The 21,874-nt window shown below is 44.1% G+C and overlaps 1 protein-coding gene across 2 annotated transcripts; it reads left to right on the top strand.

Moving 5' to 3' along the window:
• The first annotated feature begins 226 nt into the window (after positions 1-226).
• On the top strand, positions 227-21,813 carry mtmr4 (myotubularin related protein 4). Of its 2 annotated transcripts, XM_078787551.1 has the most exons (19): positions 227-918; positions 6,973-7,062; positions 9,336-9,452; positions 10,347-10,376; positions 10,775-10,857; positions 11,738-11,904; positions 11,998-12,094; positions 12,642-12,755; positions 12,857-13,056; positions 13,483-13,611; positions 13,903-14,014; positions 15,387-15,582; positions 15,707-15,892; positions 16,035-16,205; positions 16,799-16,953; positions 17,575-18,988; positions 19,066-19,176; positions 19,271-19,359; positions 20,439-21,813. In XM_078787551.1, exons 1-19 carry the CDS (start codon positions 874-876, stop codon positions 20,614-20,616), a joined length of 3,684 nt encoding a protein of 1,227 aa, XP_078643677.1. In that variant the 5' UTR covers positions 227-873; the 3' UTR covers positions 20,617-21,813. The 2 variants fall into 2 exon arrangements, with proteins under 2 accessions (XP_078643677.1, XP_057943103.2); XM_058087120.2 differs by lacking the exon at positions 10,347-10,376.
• The last annotated feature ends 61 nt before the right edge of the window (positions 21,814-21,874 follow it).

The raw sequence follows: 21,874 nt of genomic DNA, 5'->3' as shown, positions 1-21,874 counted from the left end.
CACCGCATAGAATCACTTTCCTCGTCACTCAGCCCCCCCCCCCGTCCCCTCCTCTTTCCTTCCCATCCTCTGCAACACAATTGCCTTCCTTTTTAAAAAATCACGTGCCGTCAATGAAACGATTTTGTGCCGGTGTTCGACGCCCGTGCTCTTATGTGCGGGGATGGGCTTTTTCCTTTTAAGCACAGCCTCCACTTGTGTGCTTCATGCCATCACAGCACATGTCGGTTAGGCGCCAGAGCATCCTCGGCGTGCCGGCGGTACAATGAGCTCTACCTTGTTGCTGAGGGGGAAGCTTATTTATGAGATGTCGGTGAAGGGTGAGCTAGAAAGGAGTGGGGGAGGAGTGTTGAGATGAGAGGGAGAATAGAGGAGAAATTTGAGCGTGTGAATATAAGCAGGGATGCTGATGATAATTCAGTAGGCGGGGCTTGGCTGGCAGCTCCCTTTGCCTTTCCATCTGAGCGTCACTCTCCTCGTGTTTTTTTTTTTTTTCCCCCCTCCATTCATTTACTACAGGACTGGACGCATCTGCAGTCGTCGCTTTTTGTTTTTCCTTTCTGTTCCGCTGACCGGGTGGACTACTGCGCTTCTTTGCATCCCGACGGACTACAAGGGCTGCCCTCACACATCTGGGTGGGGGTTGAGGTGTGGTGGGTCCCTGATTTTTCAGAGCCAGGACTGGCTTTTTCTCTCGTCCCACAGAGAGAGGTGGGACTGAGGAGGCAATCGAAAGCGGGGGTTCGTAGTGGAAGAGGGGTGGGAGCAGCGCCTGTTGAGGGGAATAATGGTGACGCCGGCTCCTCGTGCTGTGCTTGTGCTGCTCCTCCATAGGCTGCGTGTCGTCCAGGCACAGCCCCTCATCACCTCGACATGAGCGGTGGAGGAAGGGTGTCCTGCTCCATGCTCAACTGCTTCGTAAGTCTGCAGTTCTTTTTTTTTTTTTTGGTTTTTGGAGCTTTTCCTGTTCTTGTGGCGGTTGAGCATCAGCACCCTCTGCACCCAAACTTGCTGGTGGGCCTGCCCGCCAATCATAGAGGGGAGGGGCTGACTGTGCTGCTTATCCACGTGAGCCCTGCAGCTATTAAGCAACCAATGCAGACTCTTTCTAAAAGTGTACTGTTTTGTGTGTGACATGATGATGATAACGAAATTTCTCCCATTTTGTAAAGTCATCTTCACTGTGTTGTGCGGAGGAGAGCTGGCAGCATGAGGATTCTGATTGGATGGCAGCAGGCAGGCTGGTAAAATGTGATGCCTGGGCTCAAGCACATTGCTCTGTCAGCCTGGTGTGTTCACTGCAGCACCGAGCCGTGTTTCGGGTATGGAGATGTGCAGGGGTATTCGTGACAATGACTGATGGAACAGGTGGTTGACTTAGTTTCTATCTTGGTCCTGGTGGGGGAGAAGGTTGCTGAGGACAGGGTGCCTCATGTCTGGAATTAGCTGAGGAACTGCAAGTCAACCTGACCCTTTTTTTACTGTGACATCACAGCGTTGCTCGTTAGCCCATATTCTTTAACAAATCTTTATTCTACTATTATTAAATGCAATGACGACTACTGTTTATCATCTTGCTGCTGATTTACATCTTTTTTCTAATGCTTTTGAGTCCTCAACATGAGTTTTTACATTTTCTCAAACCTTGCTAGCCGTTGTTACAAGCAATATGTGGCACTTTCATACAAGAAAAACTTAATTTATGACTCCAGCATACAGTGATATCTGTGAAAAGATGATAGTTTTGTGTTGTAATCGTTGCTGAAAAATGTGACGTACACTATCCGGCAGTGATATTTTATCCCGAGGTTAAGTCTTAAAATAAAATAACATTAGACAAGGTAAAAATAATATGGACTTAAACCATTGAATATGAAACACTTAAGTATTTAATCAAGGTTAAATGACGGAACTTAAACCAAATTTAATACTGTTGGGTTTGATTGTGTAAATGGGCCTCCTGGGGCACACCGTTGTCAATTTATGATCCATTTGAAATGTCTGCTTTTCCGCCGAGTCATCGGTTCCTCTTCCACGTCACCGGCTGTATAATTTGTCTGACATCAACCCTCTGCCAGTCCTCTGTCGTGAGATGATGATGTAGCGTTGCTGCTCTTAATTCTCATTAACATCCTTTTGCTGTCTTACTCACGCCATAAAACATATTTATTATATTTATTATATATTATATTTATTATATTTATTTATATGCTTGAATGCTACTAAAATTGAGTCTAAAATGCTTTGTCAACTAAGCTAGCCTATCATATGTAGCTCATCATGGGATTGGTTTTAGCATAGCAAAGAATATCAAAGTGGGCCCCCTGCATCCTTCAACTGCGTGCTGTATGCGGCCCTCGGTGGGAAAGGTTTGGACACCCCTGGACATGACTTGCGTTTTGGTGCTAAATTATTTAGTGTATGTATGTTTCTCTGCAGGCCTTCCTTTGATAACGCAGCGTTCAAGGTTACAAGCTGATATTTTTGCAGAGTGTACAAATCCAAGTCGATTGATCTGTGATCAGGATGGGATGGATTCTGTGTATCATACTTTTTGAAAACCTTCCTTTCTCTTTTCCTAAAGCTGTATATCGCTGAAGTTATAAGACTATAATTGGACAGAAGCTTCAGAACACTGTGATCTCTAAAATATTCATACTGCCAGAGAAGGGACGACGGGGGTGTGTTCTTAACCCATTATGTCGTCTGCAGTGCGACCTGACTCTTCCTGACAGTTTTGCGCCGCGTCTGTCACCGTTTTCCCTTTTTCACCTGCACTCTGTCCCGCTCGTTTGTTAGAAAATGTGCCAAACTGCGTTTAATATGGGCAGCGTCGCATGTCACAAATGTACACGGCTTGTAGGTCCACGAGGTAAACGTTGCATTAGATAGTAGTTCTCTAATCTGCTCACTCTAGGACAAAGCCTCGGCCAGATTTAGTAAATAATCTTTTGAGTAAGGAGAGCAAATTGTTTCCAAAAGCTTAAATGTGAAGCCATTGCTGTTGCCGTGGCAACCGGACACCGATTCTTGGAGCGTGTGTAAGTGTGTTCTTCCTGTTTTGCTATGCTTCTGCAATGATACTCCTATTGAAGTGTACTTTTTCTACAACGATGACCTCCGAGTGCTGTAAACATGTTCACATTCACCTCTCTGCAATCAGCTTGATTACTTTTATCAGCACATCAAGACATTAAATGTGCTCTCGTGTATTACAAAGTGCACAGAGGTTCATGCTCGTACCGCGTGCACACGCCTGGCAGGTTGGGCGCTTGGATTTCTGCTCGGACGCAGGTGGGGGAGGGTGCACTGGCGAAGAGCAGTGACGAAGCAAAAAAACTTTGCTCAGGCCAGCTGTGCTCCATATTTGTTTCTCTTGTCATGTCTCATTCTTTCATCCTGTCAAACTGGTACTCGGGCTTAGCCTCTAAAATGAATGACAGTTTAAGTCCTTCTGTGGACTCTTGACATTGATGAATGAATGAATGATTAGTCGCTTACAGTAAATATTGCAGGTCTACATTGTTTAAAAACAGTACCAATCAAGAGTCTGTCTTTTGTAGAGTATCGTCCACACAAACTCTACTCCTGTTGTTTTTTTTTTTTTTTTTTTTTTTTTTTATTACAATCATCTGAGTGCAGCATCATGGCTGCTTCATCCTAAGAGAATCCAGGAAGAGGTGCCAAAAAGTTAGAGCAGCACAAAGTCGAGGACCAAGCGGGGAGGCTTGATTATTCATTAAGATGCGAGGCCTTGAGATTGAATACACGGTCGGTCCTCTTCAATAATTGCTGGTGAAGAGGAGTTAACATAATAGCTTTTCTAAAATGTATGAACCGTGCCTTGTACGTCAAGGTAACCTTTATTCCCTTTTCAAAAAAACTAATGCGTCAATGCAGGTTGGAGGCTCAGACTGCCCAGCAACAGTACGGAGAAGAGGGATGAACCCATTATGACTCAGGCATGACAGGGTCTTTTGGGTTCTTCTGTGAAAACACAACATTGCCATTGCACGTCTTTCTACAACAGGGGTCTCAAACTCAATTTACCTGGGGGCCACCGGAGCTAGGGTCTGGGCGAGGCTGGGCCGCATCAGGTTTTCCAAATATCTTACTTTTTATTTTTCTACACAAAATAAGATGAAAAATAAATAAACAAATCAAGAATAAAGAAAATCAAGCAGAAATAAATAAATATAATAATAATAATAAAACGGCAAATAATAAAAACTTAAGAAAGCACATATAGTTGGTGGGTAGACAAAAGATTTTTTTCAGATTAAAATGAACAAAGCATTATTAGAGCCCTGTAGACATGACAAAACACGACTATAGTCACATTTATACTCTTTATTTACAACATATTGCGCAACTGCAGGGTCTTGTGACACATGCTAACTCGCAAACTAGAGAGCTAGCGACCTAAACGGTAGCCTCCAAGTTATTTCCTTTTAAACTTAAAAAGCCAAAAACTTACCACTTCCACACGGATAGGGAGGATAACTATTAAGTTATTTAACCTTTAACATGAACATTAATCAAACGTAATAATTTTTTCTGGGTACATGATACCATACAGCATCCATATCAAAACTTGCGCGGGCCGTACTAACATTAAACTTTTATATCAAGGCGGGGGCCTCAAACTAGTGTCCTGCGGGCCACATTTGGCCCGCGGGCCGTGTGTTTGAGACCCCTGTTCTACAAGAAGCATAGTCGTGCCTGTATGTTTGACATTTGTTTTGGGGGATGAGAGTCTTTAGAAAATCCTACAATCTATCATAGCTCCACTTTTCCAATTACGGTACTTCTCAGCCAACTAGTCTCAAGTATCCATGCATGAGGAAGATGGGGGACAGACATAAGTCACACTGGCGTTACAAATTACTTGACCAAAACAGACATTACGTCCTCTTGGAAGGCAAGTTCTAACAATAAAAGAATAGAGAACAGGCTGAATAGGTGTAAGATATGTTAACACAATGCCTATTCAGCTACACAAAAAATAAACATGAACACAAAAGGTGTTTTTCATTTATAAGTCGCTCTGGAGTATAAGTCGCAGGAACAGCCAACCTAGGAAAAAAAAAAAGTGTGACTTATAGTCCGGAAAATACGGAAAATCTTATAAAATAAATCTTATCCCAAGACATAGACGGTAGGTTGAAACTGATTAACATCCAGGATTTTCAGATGATTTTCTGCATTGCCATGGCCTGCTGCTGAGAACCATCCCCAAAACATGATTCACGGGCGAGACCGCTGTGTTTGTGTTGATGTGCTAAGGCTAATTTTTGTCTCATCAGACCTAAAACCTGCTTCTTCATTTGGGCAAATTGCAAGTGAGATTTCATGGGAGCTTTTTTTTCAACTTTGCCACTCTCTCTCGCTCAAGTGACTGGTGAAGGGCCTGTGCAACAGAATGTACAGTCTCTCCCATCTGGTCCTCTGAAGCTCTTAAGTCCTGCAGAGTGGTCGTAGGCGTCTTGGTGGTCTGCCTCACCAGTCTTCCTCTTGCCCGATCACGGCATTTGTGAGGATGGACAGCTCGCCTCTAACGAATAAACCAGGGACAGCTACTTGTTTTCGGATGCGTTCATGCCATTACAGAGAACATACTAACTCCTTATTTCTAAAATCACAAATACTTCAACTTGCTGATATAGTTCATCTTCAAACAGCTAAAATAATAATGCATATGGCTGAAAACAACCAATTAGCTAAAAATGTCATCCAATACTTCTCTACAAGAGAGGAGAAGTATGATCTCAGGGAAGAAGTACATTTGAAACACTTCTATGCTAGGACTACGTTATGCTAGCCATAGCATTTCAGTATATGGAATCAAACTATGGAATGGATTGAGTAAGGAAATCAAACAATGCACAACGATGAGCCAATTCAAGAAACAATACAAGCAGTTGATGTTTGCTAAATACAAGGATGAAGAGTCTTGAACCAGTCATGATGTGCTATATATATCACTATATTGACACTTACTATGGTACCCATTATGGCATTGGATGCTCATATCACCGAGTACTTTGGTACGAGGTACATTATTAAAAAAAAAAAAAAAAACTTAAATTATGGAAAGCAGGAAGTGAACAAATGTAACGGTTACTGATTGTAAAAGTACCAGATGGAGGGGTAGGATTTAATAAGCTTTGCTTCTTCCTACTCCTTTTGGACATGTGGAACTGGGAACTGATTATGATGCATTCAATTGTAATCTGATGCATGTTCAAATGAAATAAAACCATTACATCTGCTAACAAAAGTAATACCACCTCAGTACCACCCCCTTCCTTTGCACTCGATCTTGCACCAAGTTCTCAGACTAAACCTGCCCTATCTAGTTTTTCCCACCTAGTCTTTGAGCATGAAGTGAGGAAGCCAGCTCGGATGAGAAGCAAAAGCGTCTTGAACAACCCGAACAGTTCACCTGTGATCAAATCAATGCCCTGAGAATACAATGATCTGGATCAATGAGAATATTCATAGTCGCTGACACCAACAGACATGAGTCTTCTAACCACCCAATGTAAACCGAGTACCACCCAAGCGCATCAAGACCACCCAAGACCATTTCATTGCAAGGCATGAGCATAGTAGCGTTGACAAATGATCAGTATGCAGCATCCTTTGCCTGCGTTTGTTTCTCTGACATAACCCTCAGTTGTGTCTGTATTTTTTATTGAATTTTTGCTCTGGCGTAGTCAATGTTTAATCCCTTTCATGATGTCTTGTGTGTTAGTAGGTGCACATTGTGAAATATTCCACCGCGTAATACACATCAAAGGCCAACCACCCCGGCAATACAGAGATTATTAACTTTTTTTGTTTAATTTATACTGACCTTCTCGTCCGCCTCCATGACCCCTCCTCTGTAGCATATGCTTTCGGTTGCCAGACTCTTTCATCACATCTCCCGCTTCAACTTTTAAGTATTTTATTTTCATTTATTTGTAGGGTGAAGAGGGGCCTCCCAGTCTGGAGTACATCAAGGCCAAGGATCTATTCCCCCACAAGGAACTGGTGAAGGAGGATGCCAGTCTTCAGGTAAACTAGGCAATATTCAGCAAAGCTTTGATAAATAAACGCAGCTCTGGACAGGGTACATTCCAGTCGTATCAATATTCTTGCCGCCGCTGAACAACGATGGCGAAATCTGACCAGTCGCAGTGAGAGACCACCTCGGTGTGCTTCAAGACCCGACAGGACTTTGTTGTCTTAGACAAGGAGGACAGTTTGGGGCAAGCCTCTTGCAAGTTGCACAAAAACAGACATAACTTCGGACCACCGCCCTGAGCTTAGCAGATGCGATACAGTGGGGTTGAACAGCCATATTTCAAAATGGTGGAACTACTGTTGCGGCCGTAACCCATGACACAAATGTGGTCAAAAAAAGCTATGGAAGCAGCAAAACACACGCAGGTCTCGTGACAAAGGCTAACATCTTGCAATATTTCTGTTTGTTTTATTCTTACTTGATGCTCTCACTTTCTTACTCTCCGTACAAACCCTCCGTGATACCTTCAGTCCCAGTCCGTGTTTCTCAGTGCACTTTTCTCGCAGGCATTCCCCCACTAAATATATCCCTTAACACTCTGCTGCCTTCTCTGCATGCGTGCAGCTGTGTGCACGCTTGCATGTTCCCATTGGTCGGCTTCTTCACCCGGAAGTCACGACTCACGAGTCATTGTTATTCATGAGCTTCTCGCTCTCTCTCTCCCTCTCCTTTTTTTTTTTTTTTTTTTCAAATAATTTCTACTGCTGAAGTGCTTGTGGAGGAAACGTGACACTATGTTCTGCTGCACTTGCAGGCTTTCAGTGACTCATGCGTCTACTTTTGGATTGCAGCTGGTTTGATGCTGTCAGGCGGTACACCATGTTAACTGTGGCCCTCTCAGCGGACATCTTTTGGTCTCTTTCGCCGAGTAGCACACAGACCGGAGCCCTACTTTCTCATTTCTGCTGCTGTTCAATCAATATTTAATTCCATTTGGGTACATCCCCTGACTTGCACAGTTTTGTTTTGTTTTTTTTTGATGTGTGCAAAAAATAATCTTGATATTTTTCAGCATCAACAACATTTGGCTTAATTATATTTAAAGTTACCCCTATTTTCTGGTCATACTAGTAGGCCTATTTTGATGCGGTACATGTGTGACTGCATTTGAATGTTTCCAGGGTCCCAGTGCAGTTGGCTGATGTCAGTCAGCTTGGTGCCTATATTTGGCTGGTTCTGTATCTGACTGTAGAGTACCTTGTGTTTCACTTCCCACGTTAAGCTGGACCCCCATCACGCACCCATCCAGTGTTCAATTATCAATGCAACAGCATTGCAATACATTAGTTTAGTTGTTTTGTTGTTTTTTTTTTTTTAAGTAAGGCTGTTCTGTTAACTCTGTCCGTTAAAGTTTGAATTGAGTTTGATATTTCTGACAGTCTACAAGAATCCTCATCCTCTGTCGCCGGTCGTCTTGCATGCACATGCATCAGTGGGTTTTCTGCATGACTCAGCAATGCATGCTAATGTGGGACAAGATCATGTCGTCCCAACGGCGTCGATGTCTTCAAAACCTGCCGGACGACGAGACTTCCTTTTTTTAATCCTTGATGTGTCGATAAAAGTGACATCGGCAGATGTTGGCGTCGAGATAATCATGCAGATGCGATACGTGTAAACAAGCCATGTTGGTCAGTGCCTATATCAGTTGACTGAGCATAAAAAAAATCATAAAATCTGTGCATGTGATGTGGTCTACATTTTTAAACGTCATGCCTATTATCACCTACAATGTGAAAATGATCCACTGTCATTCTAAACGGTAAATACGACAAATAGGACTATTTTTCAACCAAATGATACCCTGAAATTAGAAAGTGCATATTGTCTAATTACAACGTGTTGAAAAATGATGTATATAATGGAAGTCAATGGGACTTTTTTGGCTCTTAGGGATGTCATAGGGTCGGAAATAAAAGGCATGGACACACCCCATGCATTAAAAACATGATAAAATACACTTCATATTGTACGATGACTGTAAAATGTAGGCAAACCAAGGACAAATTGTGTTGGAATTATTTTACGTTGACTGAAAAACACGCCTAACACACCAAAATTCCACTGTAATTCTGACTCTTATAGTATATCCATTTTTTAAAATGCTTTCAGTCATAATATTACAAAAATAAAATGAAATGCTGTGGGTTTCGATGTGCAGCTTTGGCTTTTGCTCTTCGTAGATGCGGAACGCTGTTGACAAAGGGTTGGGGTTGCTTTGGTGTGCTTGTATTCCTACAATCTGTGTGTTTTGTCTTTACAGGTGCCCTTCCCAGTTCTTCAGGGGGAAGGGGTGGAATATCTTGGCCATGCAGATGAGGCTATCATTGCTATTTCCAACTACAGACTCCACATCAAGTTCAAGGACTCTGTCATCAATGTAAGTGCATGTCAAAGACAAAAAAAACAGTTAATTTTCATATTCGCTGTCAAGTATCAACTTAGTGCGCCGATCTTGGGACAGTTCCTACCAGGAGTATACGCAGGCGTCACTGCCTTCTTGGTTCCTGGCTGGATAGTTTGTTATATCTGGTACTAACGGACTGCCACACCCGGGGCCTCATCTACTGTATAAAAATATTGCGTGAAAGTCTGACTAAACATCTCCGTACACCAGAAACCCAAAATGTGCGCACATACAAAAATATTCAGACCTCTAAAACAATCATGCAAATTGTGTTTTATATACCCACCTTGAGGGGAAGTGTGCGTATACACAACGCTGCCTCAAGTTAGCCCCTTTAAACGCCTCCACTTCACCATTAGAAATGTGAAGCAAAAAGAGGAGTAGGTCTGAATAAGATTCTAAGATTTTTCTTCTCCTCCTGCAGAACTGTGAATTGTACTAGCTGACGTGTTCTGATGTAACTCGTATGCGTGTTGAAAAATGAATGAAAGCGATACCGTTAGCGTAGACGAACTCCTGTATGAATGCCAACAAGCCACAACCTCTGCCCCGCACCCCCCCACCCCCTTCAGGTTATCCTACTATCATACTTCCGAGCTGTTTTCTTGCCCTTTGCTCCTGTCTGTTTGTCTTTCCCTCCATGATTTCAATTTGCCCAGGTTATGTGGCCACGCGGCAGGCGGCACACCGCGTGGGCCACGCTTGTCATCTTCCCACCTCTTTCACGTTTGCGTTCCCTTTTTTTTATAACATGTCATTCTTTTGGTGTTTTATCACCTATTTGTTTTTATTTAATTATTTTTCCATTTCCTCCTGTCTTGTGTCCTCCTCCCTCTCTGTGTGCTCCATGTTGTCGCTGTGTTTTAGACCTACCCAGATGTGGACAATGAAATATCTGTGAGTATGAGTATAAACACCCGCCCCTTTCCACAGAGGAGACAGTTTTTCCTCATCTGCACAATTACACTGCAAGGACAAAGTACATCTCACTGGACTTATGATATAGTAGAATGTAACCCCATCTGGTATTTTGTATATTCAATAAGAATAGATTTGAGACTACTGCACAACTTTGGTAACATTTAAAGTAATTTTTAAAGCCACATTCCAGTGGGCAGTCAGCTGGATAGCAACTGGCTGGTATGACAAAAGGCCTTGCAGCCCAGCGTGGACCAGTCTATTCTAGATCCCAGGGTGCTAACCTTAGCAGATGTGCTGTCTTCTCTGTCGGCAGTGCCACCGGTCTCATCACATGTGCTCTTTGTCCTCCCCCCCCCCACTCACCCCCCCTACAGGTGCCTCTTAGGCTGATCGAGAGCGTGGAGAGCAGGGATATGTTCCAGCTGCATATCATCTGCAAAGACTCCAAAGTTGTCAGGTAATATGGGGAATTCATTCATGAGATTAGAGAATATGGAACACATTTGATTTTTTTTTTTTTTTCCAGCACTGCATCAACGTTTATCATAATTGCTATCAATAATGAAAATGACTATTATTATGTTAGATCAAAGGTGCGTCCCGGGAGCTTGTTTTTACTAGCTCTCGGCATATTGTAAAAATAAACATTAATTCATTTTTAATGACATGGATTATTAGACATGGAAAAAGTTTGGACACACTGTTGAAGCGTTAATGTCAAGTCTATGAAAGAGTATCCGGACTTAGGCTAGCTGGATTTTTTTTTTTTTTCTGATTGAGAACACATTTTTATTTGTATTATGTATTCAGCACTCACAACCCCAAAAATTAGTGGATTTCTTTTTGCAATTTTTTTTTTTTTTTATTTGTTATTGCCCACAGAAAACAAATCTCATCCACTCTTAAGTCAGTAATAAGCATACCAGCGGCCTGCAGAGCAGCGTACTACCGTTTGCCACTTGTAGATCTAGCCTATCAATTATCTATTTTTCATTATCATTATTATTTTTTTTTTTATTTATTAAGCTGGATATTTGAGTTGGCCGCCATATTAGCAATGTCATTTTTTTTTGCTGACCGTGGAATTGCCTTGTTTTATATTTTAGTTCAATTAATTACTAATAATGGGCCACACTCAATTATGAAACGGCAATAAGTTATCAATACATTTTAGAAAAAATTAACTATCGTGAGGACGCAACATAACAAAGGTATCAGGTTCAGGTATTGGCAAATTTAAATAAAATTAGTGACAGATATAAAATATCAAATTCTGATCAAGAGCTGAAAAAAATGTGGCTATAGGAATGTGTTTTTTTGCCCCCCCCCCCCTCCAGATGCCACTTTACAACCTTCAAGCAGTGTCAGGAGTGGGTGAAGCGTCTGACCAGGGCTTTAGCTCATCCGTCTCGTCTCGAGGACCTCTTCGCCCTGGCCTATCATGCATGGTGTCTGGGAGGCAGTGCTGACGACGAGGACCAGCATGTTCATCTTTGTCGTCCGGGTCCGTACACACAACACACACACACACACACACACAAGCCTAAAAATGGTTAGTTTTGTTGTGAACGTGTTCCTTTGCTCCATTTATCTGCAGGTGATCATGTGCGTCAGAGGATGGAGATGGAGGTCAAAAGGATGGGCTTTGACACGCAGAACATCTGGAGAGTGTCAGACATAAATTGCAACTATAAGTATGTCACAGATGTTGTGCCATAAATAGCCTGCCGTGTGATTTATTTATTTTTTTTTTTACCGCATGACGACGATACTGATGAAATGTTAATAGCCATTTTGAGCGTCTGCGTACATTTAGTAGTTTTGAATGCATTGTCTGCCTCATAAATGCCATCAACGATAGACACAAGCACCACTTGAAGAGTACGTGTCTGCAAATCAAGCCGATAAATAGATGTGCGTGCACGTTCACGTAGATGCACGCTCGAGAGCGCAGCCTGCTGAGGGAGCCAGACGTACAGGACAAGTTGCTAATTAAACGAGCTGCAGCCTGCTGAGCCACATGACTCAGCATAGTCTTCTTTTCTCACGCAGACAGCCTCTCTTTTAGATGCTTAGCAGGTGAAATGAAAGATGCATGTCAGATGATGATATAGATGACATTTATATAACCAATATTTGCTTTTTGCATTTTGCGCTGGGCTATTATTGACTCGTTAGTGGCACCCGGGCTGTCCCTAATGTGTATAATGTGACATTACCGACTGTATTTTGTATTGTTAGGTTGTGCTACAGTTACCCACAGAAGCTTCTTGTTCCGATATGGATAACCGACAAGGAGCTGGACAGCGTGGCCTCCTTCAGATCCTGGAAGAGGATTCCTGTGGTGGTCTACAGGTAGGCTAGCTGGCCTGTGCTTCTACCTATATTTACGTTACTTTAACATTGACATTTTTGTTTTTGTGTTTTTTTTTTTAACCCTGATTTTGTTTCTTCAGGCACCAGAAGAATGGGGCCGTGATTGCTCGCTGCAGTCAGCCTGAGATCAGCTGGTGGGGCTGGAGGAACACAGATGACGAGTACTTGGTGACATCGATTGCCAAAGCTTGTCAAATGGACACAGGAACCAAGACTTCCTGTGGCGCACCGGCTTGCCAACAACGCGGGGACGCTCCCGACTCATCGGACAGCGATTTCGGTATAGTGTTATTTTGGTGTCCGCTGTGTACATCAACATTTTAAGAGCAAAAAAAAATAGCGTAAGCATTTTATTGCACACAAGCATTCAAGTCAAATATGATGTTCATCAGCTGGTCAGAAGTTAAGACCACACAAATTACACTCTTCTAATGTACGAGACAGGAAGTGTGTGGATGTGCAACACTGAGTACAGTAAGACAAGAACTTGTACTGTTCCATTCGTGAGAAAAACATGTGATTTTTTTTTTTTTTTTTTTAGTACTGTATCCTCTTAATAACATCACCTGCGACTTCTCAGATCCATTTTCCATTTTCATGCCTTTTCTCACTTCCTCTGCCATTTGGTCACCTCTAAAAATGGAACCCTGTGGTTATAATGCAAGGTAACCGCTAACAATGTCTGTCCTGCCACCCGTGTTGCCAGACTCCTCGCTGACGGGGAACTCGGGCTGTGACGACAACACCGTGCCCCAGAAGCTACTGATCCTGGACGCTCGCTCTTATACAGCAGCCGTGGCCAACCGTGCAAAGGGCGGAGGTTGTGAATGTGAAGGTTAGTAGCGCAAATTGATCAGGTTACTCACTGACTGGGGGCCGCTTTTTGCATGCCATATTCAGCAAGTCTGACACAGTCCAGTCCGAGTGGTCACTAATTATGTCCGGCTTGGAGATTGTAGCTGCTTAGTTAATGTCTGACTTACTGAATAACACACATTATAATTCATTTGTGAATACACGTATACAAGTATAAATACAGTTGTTTGCTAAATAGTGACACAGAAGTGGCGATTCTGTCAACCAATACATAGCGAAGGTGTGTGACATCATCACAATGTGTGTTTAGAGTACTACCCCAACTGCGAGGTGATGTTTATGGGAATGGCCAACATCCACGCCATCCGGAACAGCTTTCAGGCCCTGAGGACAGTCTGCAGTCAGATACCCGACCCTGGAAAGTAAGTTGATCTATTTGACTTTTTTTTTTTTTTTTTCCCTCCAGTGTCTGCTTTGGTGTCCCCCGCCTCCCCTCCCCCGTTTTAATGCTCTCACAGCAAGAGAACAGCTCCACCACACAGAGATGGGATGGGGTAGCTACCCCAGGTTCAGTCTGTCCTCCTGGGTGGACCAGCTGTCTGTCTGGTCACTCAGACGCCGGAGCCATGTGGCATGTTTCTGTTTACCACACTGTTTACATGCTTGGATGTTGTCGGACGGTGTTTCGCTGCTTTGTTTATGTCCGCCCGTGTGTACAAACAGGCTAACCTAGCAGCTGAGAAGTCGGATCAATTTACATGAATGCTTTTGTGTTGCTTTTGCCGTCTAATGAGGCAAAAAGGCTGGCAGGCAAATTGGACAAAATCCCTCCATCCCAGTCTAGTGATTCGTCTGGTGAATACACCAGGGGTCTCAAACTTGCAGCCCGTGGGCCAACGTTAGTTTGAGGCCCCCACCTTGATACCAAATTTTAATGTTGAAATGACAGCTTAAAGCTGTGTGCACACCGGACACAATTAAACATGATTTTGCCCCCGCCCATACTGTCTTACCCTACCCTGTTACCCTGCCCTGTTTTGCTTTGGATTAGCAACGAAGCTAAAGGCTTATATGACGCTGGGTTACAAATAAATGCAGGAAATGATTTGGAATCAAACAGAAAATACACGTCAAGATAAAGCATCTCATCAAACATGTTGTTAAAGTTACGACGCCGCTCCCAGATTGGAACTGATGCTAACTTGCTAATTGGGTCAAATTATGAAGTTTCATTAATGTTCATGTTAAAGGTTAAATAACTGTTAATACTGTACATTTGAATCTGAAAAAAATAATTTCTCTACCAACTGTATGTGGTTTCTTACGTTTTTCTTATTTGCTGTTTTATTATTATTTTACTTATTTATTACTGATTTATTGATTTATTGTCTTTATTCTTAATTTGTTTATTTATTTTTTATCTTATTTTGTGTATAGAAAAATAAAAATGAAGATATTTGAGAACAGTGGAATGTTTTATCAGATATTTTGGTGTGGAAAACCGGAACCAAAGTACTGAAAAAGTGTAGGGTATAGCAGAAGCAAAAGCATTGAAGATAGTTTTTTTTTTTTTTTAATTGATTTTTTTTTTCTAGTTTTTAATAAATGCGTTTTGGGGGTTTTGCGGCCCGGCTTCACCCAGAACCGAGCTCCGGTGGCCCCTTGGTAAATTGAGTTTGAGACCCCTGAAATAGACAGTCTTCACATCACTGCTTTTTACTTGGGACAGTGCATACATTCAAATATTGATCTTCTCTCTAAAAGTGATGTCATCTGTTTGTCGTCTTTTCCTAGCTGGCTTTCAGCTCTGGAGAGCACCCGTTGGCTGCAGCACTTGTCCGTCATGTTGAAGGCAGCCACTCTGGTGTGTTCCTCTGTGGAAAGAGAAGGCCGTCCTGTTCTTGTGCACTGTTCGGACGGGTGGGACCGTACGCCTCAGATTGTCGCTCTGGCCAAAATCCTGTTGGATCCCTACTACAGAACACTAGAGGTGAGGATCCGCAGACTGAATTAATTTCCATCAAAATAACTGTGTACACCTGATGCAAATAGAGTTCCTTAATGTTTGTGAAATGATTTCATTATATTTCATAAGTACTATATGTGTTCCACAGGGTTTCCAGGTGCTCGTAGAGACGGAGTGGCTAGACTACGGTCACAAATTTGGGGACCGCTGCGGCCACCAGGAGAACGCCGATGACGTCAGCGAGCAGTGTCCCGTCTTCCTGCAGTGGCTCGACTGCGTTCACCAGCTGCTCAAACAGTTCCCCTGCCTGTTTGAGTTCAATGAGGCCTTCCTGGTGTGTGGTTTCCACTCGCCTACATTCTAACAATGACCGCTTATGTCGGTTTGCGACTGCCTGCACTTTCAAAGAGGGACATTTTATGCGACTTTACTTTAAACTTCACAGTCATAAATCTTCAATCAATCATTCTGTGCAGGTCAAGCTGGTGCAACATACGTACTCGTGTTTGTACGGTACTTTCCTGTGTAACAACGCCCGTGAGAGGGAGGCCAGGAACATTTACAAACGCACCTGTTCCGTCTGGTCCCTGCTTCGCACAGGAAACAAGAACTTTCAGAACTTCCTCTACATCCCAAGTCACGATGTGGTGAGTTTGGCTCTGCTCCCTGCTGTTTTCCCACTGATCGTGCCACGCTGGGAATCAAAGCCTTGTCATGCATCCAGCCTATATAACGCCTCATATCGTGTACACTGGCAATCCAATCCAAGACCTGCAGCAGGAACTTAGCCTTTCCTAATACAATACAATAAAGTTCATCATACTAAAATGTGTTTGCACCATGCTGGCCCTCGTCAATCTCGGTAATAGAAACATGATGCACACTTACAGACCACTGCAAAGTTAAGCCACACTAATAAGCATTGTTTAACAAAAGTCATGTATGATTTTGCGAAAATCAAAGTCTTGATGCAGTCTTGTTAATATGGAAGACAAATATACCAATAGTAAGTAGTAGTTATGAGAGAAAGGACATATCAGTGTTTTGTTCAACTATGGTAGACTAAATATGGTCGCATGCTACCCCCTGTTGGTGCTGAGCGTTAGCATCGAAAGCTTCAGAGCTCCTTTTATTATCTTTGAACATTTTTAAATGGTCATGGTAATGGCCAGTGTCAGCTGTCAACTCTGTGGTAATCCGTTCATTTCTTAAATGTCGCTCATCGCTATTTCTCTTCAAGGTGCTGCAACCCGTCTGCCATACGCGGGCGTTACATCTGTGGACGGCAGTCTACCTCCCCACTTCTTCCCCCTGCACTGCTGTGGACGATTCTATGGAGATCTACCTGTCCCAGAGCGTCACAGGAGAAGAACTCGCCTCCCGCTCCCTTGACAGGTGTCGTTGACGTTTGTGTTAAATTGGTTAAAAATTCACCTTAACACTATGTTTATTGTCTAAATAGTAAGTAAGCATTTTTGCAAAACATTTTGAAGAAAAAAAAAATCAAAAAGCTGGAATGTGTGTTTGTGTTGAGGCTGTCTCTAGTTCACTGGCGTGCACAGCAATTTGGCGCCGCCTGCTGGTTTGTTTGTAGACTTCAAATATGAGATGACTTGTCTTATTTTAAAACTAGTACAGTAATTACTAAAGTAAACACATGGAAGATGCACATATTTATGCATATGAATATTTAAAGCAATATCTTTTGCCTACAGTAAACATTTTCAAGCATAAAATATGCAAATATAAGGCTTTCTTAGATTTTGGTGATGATGTGTGACATTGTAGGTTGGTCTCGAGGAGTCAGTAATGTTACTGTCATATTCCATCAGACACACAAGCACCAGACTAGTTAGCTGTAACAGCAGGCTTTTATTCCAAATATCTCACAGTAGGTTTTCTTTGCTGTAATTACAAAAATATTTCATTAATAAATAAGGAACCAATTAACTATGATAAACGAGAAATTACTGTACTGTCTTTTTTTAATTAATATTGTTTTGTGTCTTTTTAAAGACTTCCCAAGACCCGATCCATGGACAACCTACTGTCTGCTTTTGAAAATGGCATGCCCCTGACACGAACATCCAGTGACCCCAATCTTAATAAGCACTGCCAGGAGGGGCGCCCCACCCTGGAGGCCGCGTCCGTCCCGGATAGCATCTCTGACGAGGTCATACCTGACAGTGGCGACGGGGAACCCTTGCGGCTGAGCCCCTCCGAGCCCTCGGATGGCGGTTGTGAGGACACTGCAGAGGAGCCGTGTCTCACCACTCAGCCGCTGCCGTCGCTGCCTCTTCCTCCCGTCCACATGGCTTCGGGCGTCATACACACTCCTCTCTTTGCGCCTGTCTTACAACGAGCTTCTTTGCACACCGCTCCCCTTCCTCTTCCAACGACTCTGCTGGAGGCTGAGAACCTGTACAGGACTTCTGAGAGCACCACGCCACCCTGTCTTAATTCAGAGCCTTCCTTACTGTTGACCCACGACTCCACACAACCATCAGCCGCCACAATATGTCCGCTGCCTGACGCCGACATTGACAGTCGGGAAAATGTCCTGCTGCACTCTGCAGACCTCATGGCTGTGAAGCTTCTAACGCCGCAGGTTCCGCTGGAGGACTCCACCGAGACCCTGACAGATCAAGGAGAGCCTCCCCTCGCCCTGCGTCATCAGCAGAGCAGTGGTCATACTCCCGATCATTTCAACGACGAGGAGCAGCAAATAGCAAAAGTAGCAGTCGAGTCGCACAAAGCGGACACGGCCGTAGATGTTGTCAAAGGAAAAGATCGGACGTTAGCCGTTGCAGCATCGCCAATAGACTACATTCAGGGAGCAGCTCGCCATCTGATCTCCCAGAGCCCACTGTCCGACATGTCCCTCTTCGGCTCCCACTGGGAGAGCGTTCAGGGCCTGATGCAGTCCTCCTGCAACGGCGGCAGTCACTGCACCAGCCGCTCTCTGCAGGCCAACACCTACCAGAGCCGCCGACTGGCCCACAAGCTCCTGCGCTCCCAAGGCTTCCCCGTCCCGAACGGCTCCCAGTTCTGCCGCAGGGAGGCGCTCATCCCCGGCATCCCTCTGCAGCCCGCATGGCCGTCTGCCACCAGGAGCGCCGCCCACCCTGGCCTGAATGGAGCTGCTCAAAACAACTGCTCACCGGCCGGCTATCAGCTTCCGCCCGTTTCACACCCCTCACCCTCCGCCTCCAGCTCCCCCCTTCCATCCCAGACTCTGTCTTACCTCGACGACGACGGGCTGCCGGTGCCCATGGACGCGGTTCAGCAAAGACTACGTCAGATCGAAGCCGGCTACAAACAGGAAGTGGAGGTGCTGCGGCAGCAAGTGCGACAGCTGCAGATGAGACTGGAGAGCAAACAATATAGCACCCCCCCCTCGGAGCCGGACATCGACTACGAGGACGACATTGTTAGTAGTTCTTTTTCCTTCCGCTCATCTTTACGTATGCCGTATGCTTAGCCTCGTTGTTGTCTTCTTACTTTCAGACGTGTCTACGGGAGTCGGACACCAGCCACGAGGAAGACTCTCTGTCCACGCATAGCGAAGACCGACTGTCTGAAGGCAGCTGGGATCGAGTGGAGAGCAAGGACACCGAGGTCGGCCTCCTTTTCATACCCCCCCCCCCCCCCCCACACCTTGCACTGTCATGGCTTTCAGCACCCCTAACTAATCCAGTGTGTTCGTGCACAGGTCACAAGGTGGGTGCCCGACCACATGGCCTCTCATTGTTTCCACTGCGACTGTGAGTTCTGGATAGCCAAGCGGCGTCACCACTGCAGGTGGGATTTCACCATGTTTCCATTCACACGAGCCACACAGAAGTGATCTCTTATCAAAGATTAACCCAGCGAAGGAGCCGCTGTACGTTTTCACTGATAACATCACTGGTGGGGTTTCCTTTTTTGTTTCAATTGTTTCTTTCGGCACGTTCTTGAGGTGGTGGGGGTGGGGTTGGGGGGGTGAGGTCCTGCGCTATTAGTACGCCGCACACGTGTTTCACTCCGGCAGCCGAGTAGCATGAGCAACATTTTTAAAGCGCGGTGAGAGGTAGATGAAGCCGCTGGATGCTGACCATGCGGGACACTTTTAATGTAGCTGCTGTCATCTTGACGAGTTCATGAGAAAAGAACATGCATCAGATTACAATTGAATGCATCACATAATCAGTTCCCAGTTCCACATGTCCAAAAGGAGTAGGAAGAAGCAAAGCTTATTAAATCCTACCCCTCCATCTGGTTCTTTTACAATTAGGAACTATATTACATTTGTTCACTTTTCACTCATTTTTAGCTAATTTGTTGTTTTTAGCCTTATGCATTATTTTAGCTGTTTGAAGATGAACTATATCAGCAAGTTGAAGTATTTGTGATTTTAGAAAAGAGTTAGTATGTTCTCTGTAGGCAGCATTATGAATTATCCTTACTGGCCTTTTTTGCTGTACATTTAGCGAGTGAAGATTGCTTTTGTAGTAAACAAACATTTGTTTGTTTGAATAAACATTTTTTTTAACATTTTACATTTTGGAAAATGAGGTGGGGGAAAGTTATATTTTCATGGGAATAAATTCATAATTGCAAGAAGAAAGTTGAAATAGTTGTGGGGAAAAAGAGCTGTCATTTTACTCGATAAAGTTGTATTGTAATGGGAGAAAAATAGCAATTTTACAAGAATGACATTGTAATATTGTGAGGAAAAAATAATGTACTTGGAAAATAATAAGCAAAAATGAGGGAAAAATACAGAATATAACATGTTGGTTGTCATGATGTGGCCCTGGCTGGAAGAGATTCGGACACGGCTGATGTCATCATTCAGTTGCACCATGGTCACGTTCCATCTGCGTCCCCCCCCACTGCAGGAACTGTGGCAACGTCTTCTGTAAAGACTGTTGCCATCTGAAGTTGCCCATCCCGGACCAGCAGCTCTACGACCCGGTGCTGGTGTGCAACACCTGCCACGACCTGCTCCTGGAGTCCCGCACCCGCGAGATCCGCATCCAGCAGTTCAAGAAGGCCATCGCCACAGCCTCCAGTTGAGAGGAACGTCCTCCCCGGAGCTCGGCAATTCATTCACGAGTGGTCGCGCCGACCTGCTGTGGATTTTGGCTGCGAGGGTGTGTGCGGCGGAGGGCGCAGCGAGAAAGAGTCGACCTCCTTTTGATGGGGGGGGGCTCGTTCTGGAAACGGAGGTGCTCTGTGAAGAGGTGAGGCGCAGGGGGAGAAGTGTCCCAGGACCGACTCTTTCTGTTCAGACATTTCAGCCTATAGCATGGCAACGCCCTCTAGTGGTAACCTCAAGTACTGGACACCCGCACTCCCCATCAAGACACCGTCACACTTGACAGGGACAATCGGTCGGCGGTCGGCGACTCCAAGCCTTTAACCCAATCTACTGGAGGTTTTCAGCTTAGGAAAAAAAAAAAGAATTGCTGCTATTGTATTTAAAAGTCTAATTTTCTATTCTTATTTTGTGCACCTCTACGTTGTTGTCTAGCGGAGGGCATCCTGAGACCAAACTGGAGCAAAAGGGAGAAATCTGCTGTCGCCGTTGTATCTTTTGAATGTAAACTGAGCTGAGTTTGTGTGTTTGTTTTGTGTTCGGAGACATGATGCCGAGATTGTGAGGGAAATCTGCGTGGCATGTTGCTGGTATGTTTAAGAGGGAAAGAAAACATCTTCCTGTTTTTGCAGGGAATACTGGGAAGTGACTGAGAATTTTCCAACAGGGTCTGCGATACATGTGACGGGCGGCCCTCAAAAGGCCTCATTGTCCTGATTGGCGTTGTGAGAGAAAAACACTGAACTCTAAAGCTCGGTGGTTCTTTTTCTCAACAGGGGAAGTAAGCCACAGACCCCCCCTGCTCCCACCCCACATTTAAAATATATATATATATATTTGTTTGTGTCTACTGGTTGTTCAATTGTGCCATATTGTTGCTCTTTTGTCTTGTTTTTTTCTTTCCAACAGCAGGCGGCAGGTTGGCTCCTCGTATGTGTTTATGGTACAGGTATTTAGCTGCTAAAGATTAACACATTGTTCTAATCATTCACCGTACGGTCACATGTCACTCAATTAGCCAGCCTAATCATTTACAACCGGAGAAACTCAAGTGTAACATACATACTGATATCTGATCCACGGTGGTGGCTAAAAATGTTGTTCAGTTCGTCAATAACTTGTAAAGAAATGCACTGTAAAAGTTAATTGGCTAAGATAAAAGACTATATGATGGATCCGCTTCCCAGCTTGTGTGTTTTTATAGGACTCTGCAGAGGATCCCCATCCATATCGGAG

Source organism: Doryrhamphus excisus, linkage group LG21 (assembly GCF_037039965.1).
Source record: "Doryrhamphus excisus strain RoL-2023G ecotype Guam linkage group LG21, RoL_Dexc_Guam_v1.1, whole genome shotgun sequence".
Lineage (NCBI taxonomy): Eukaryota > Metazoa > Chordata > Actinopteri > Syngnathiformes > Syngnathidae > Doryrhamphus > Doryrhamphus excisus.
The sequence above is the reverse complement of the archived record's forward strand: the minus strand, read 5'-3'. Positions and strand labels throughout refer to the sequence as shown.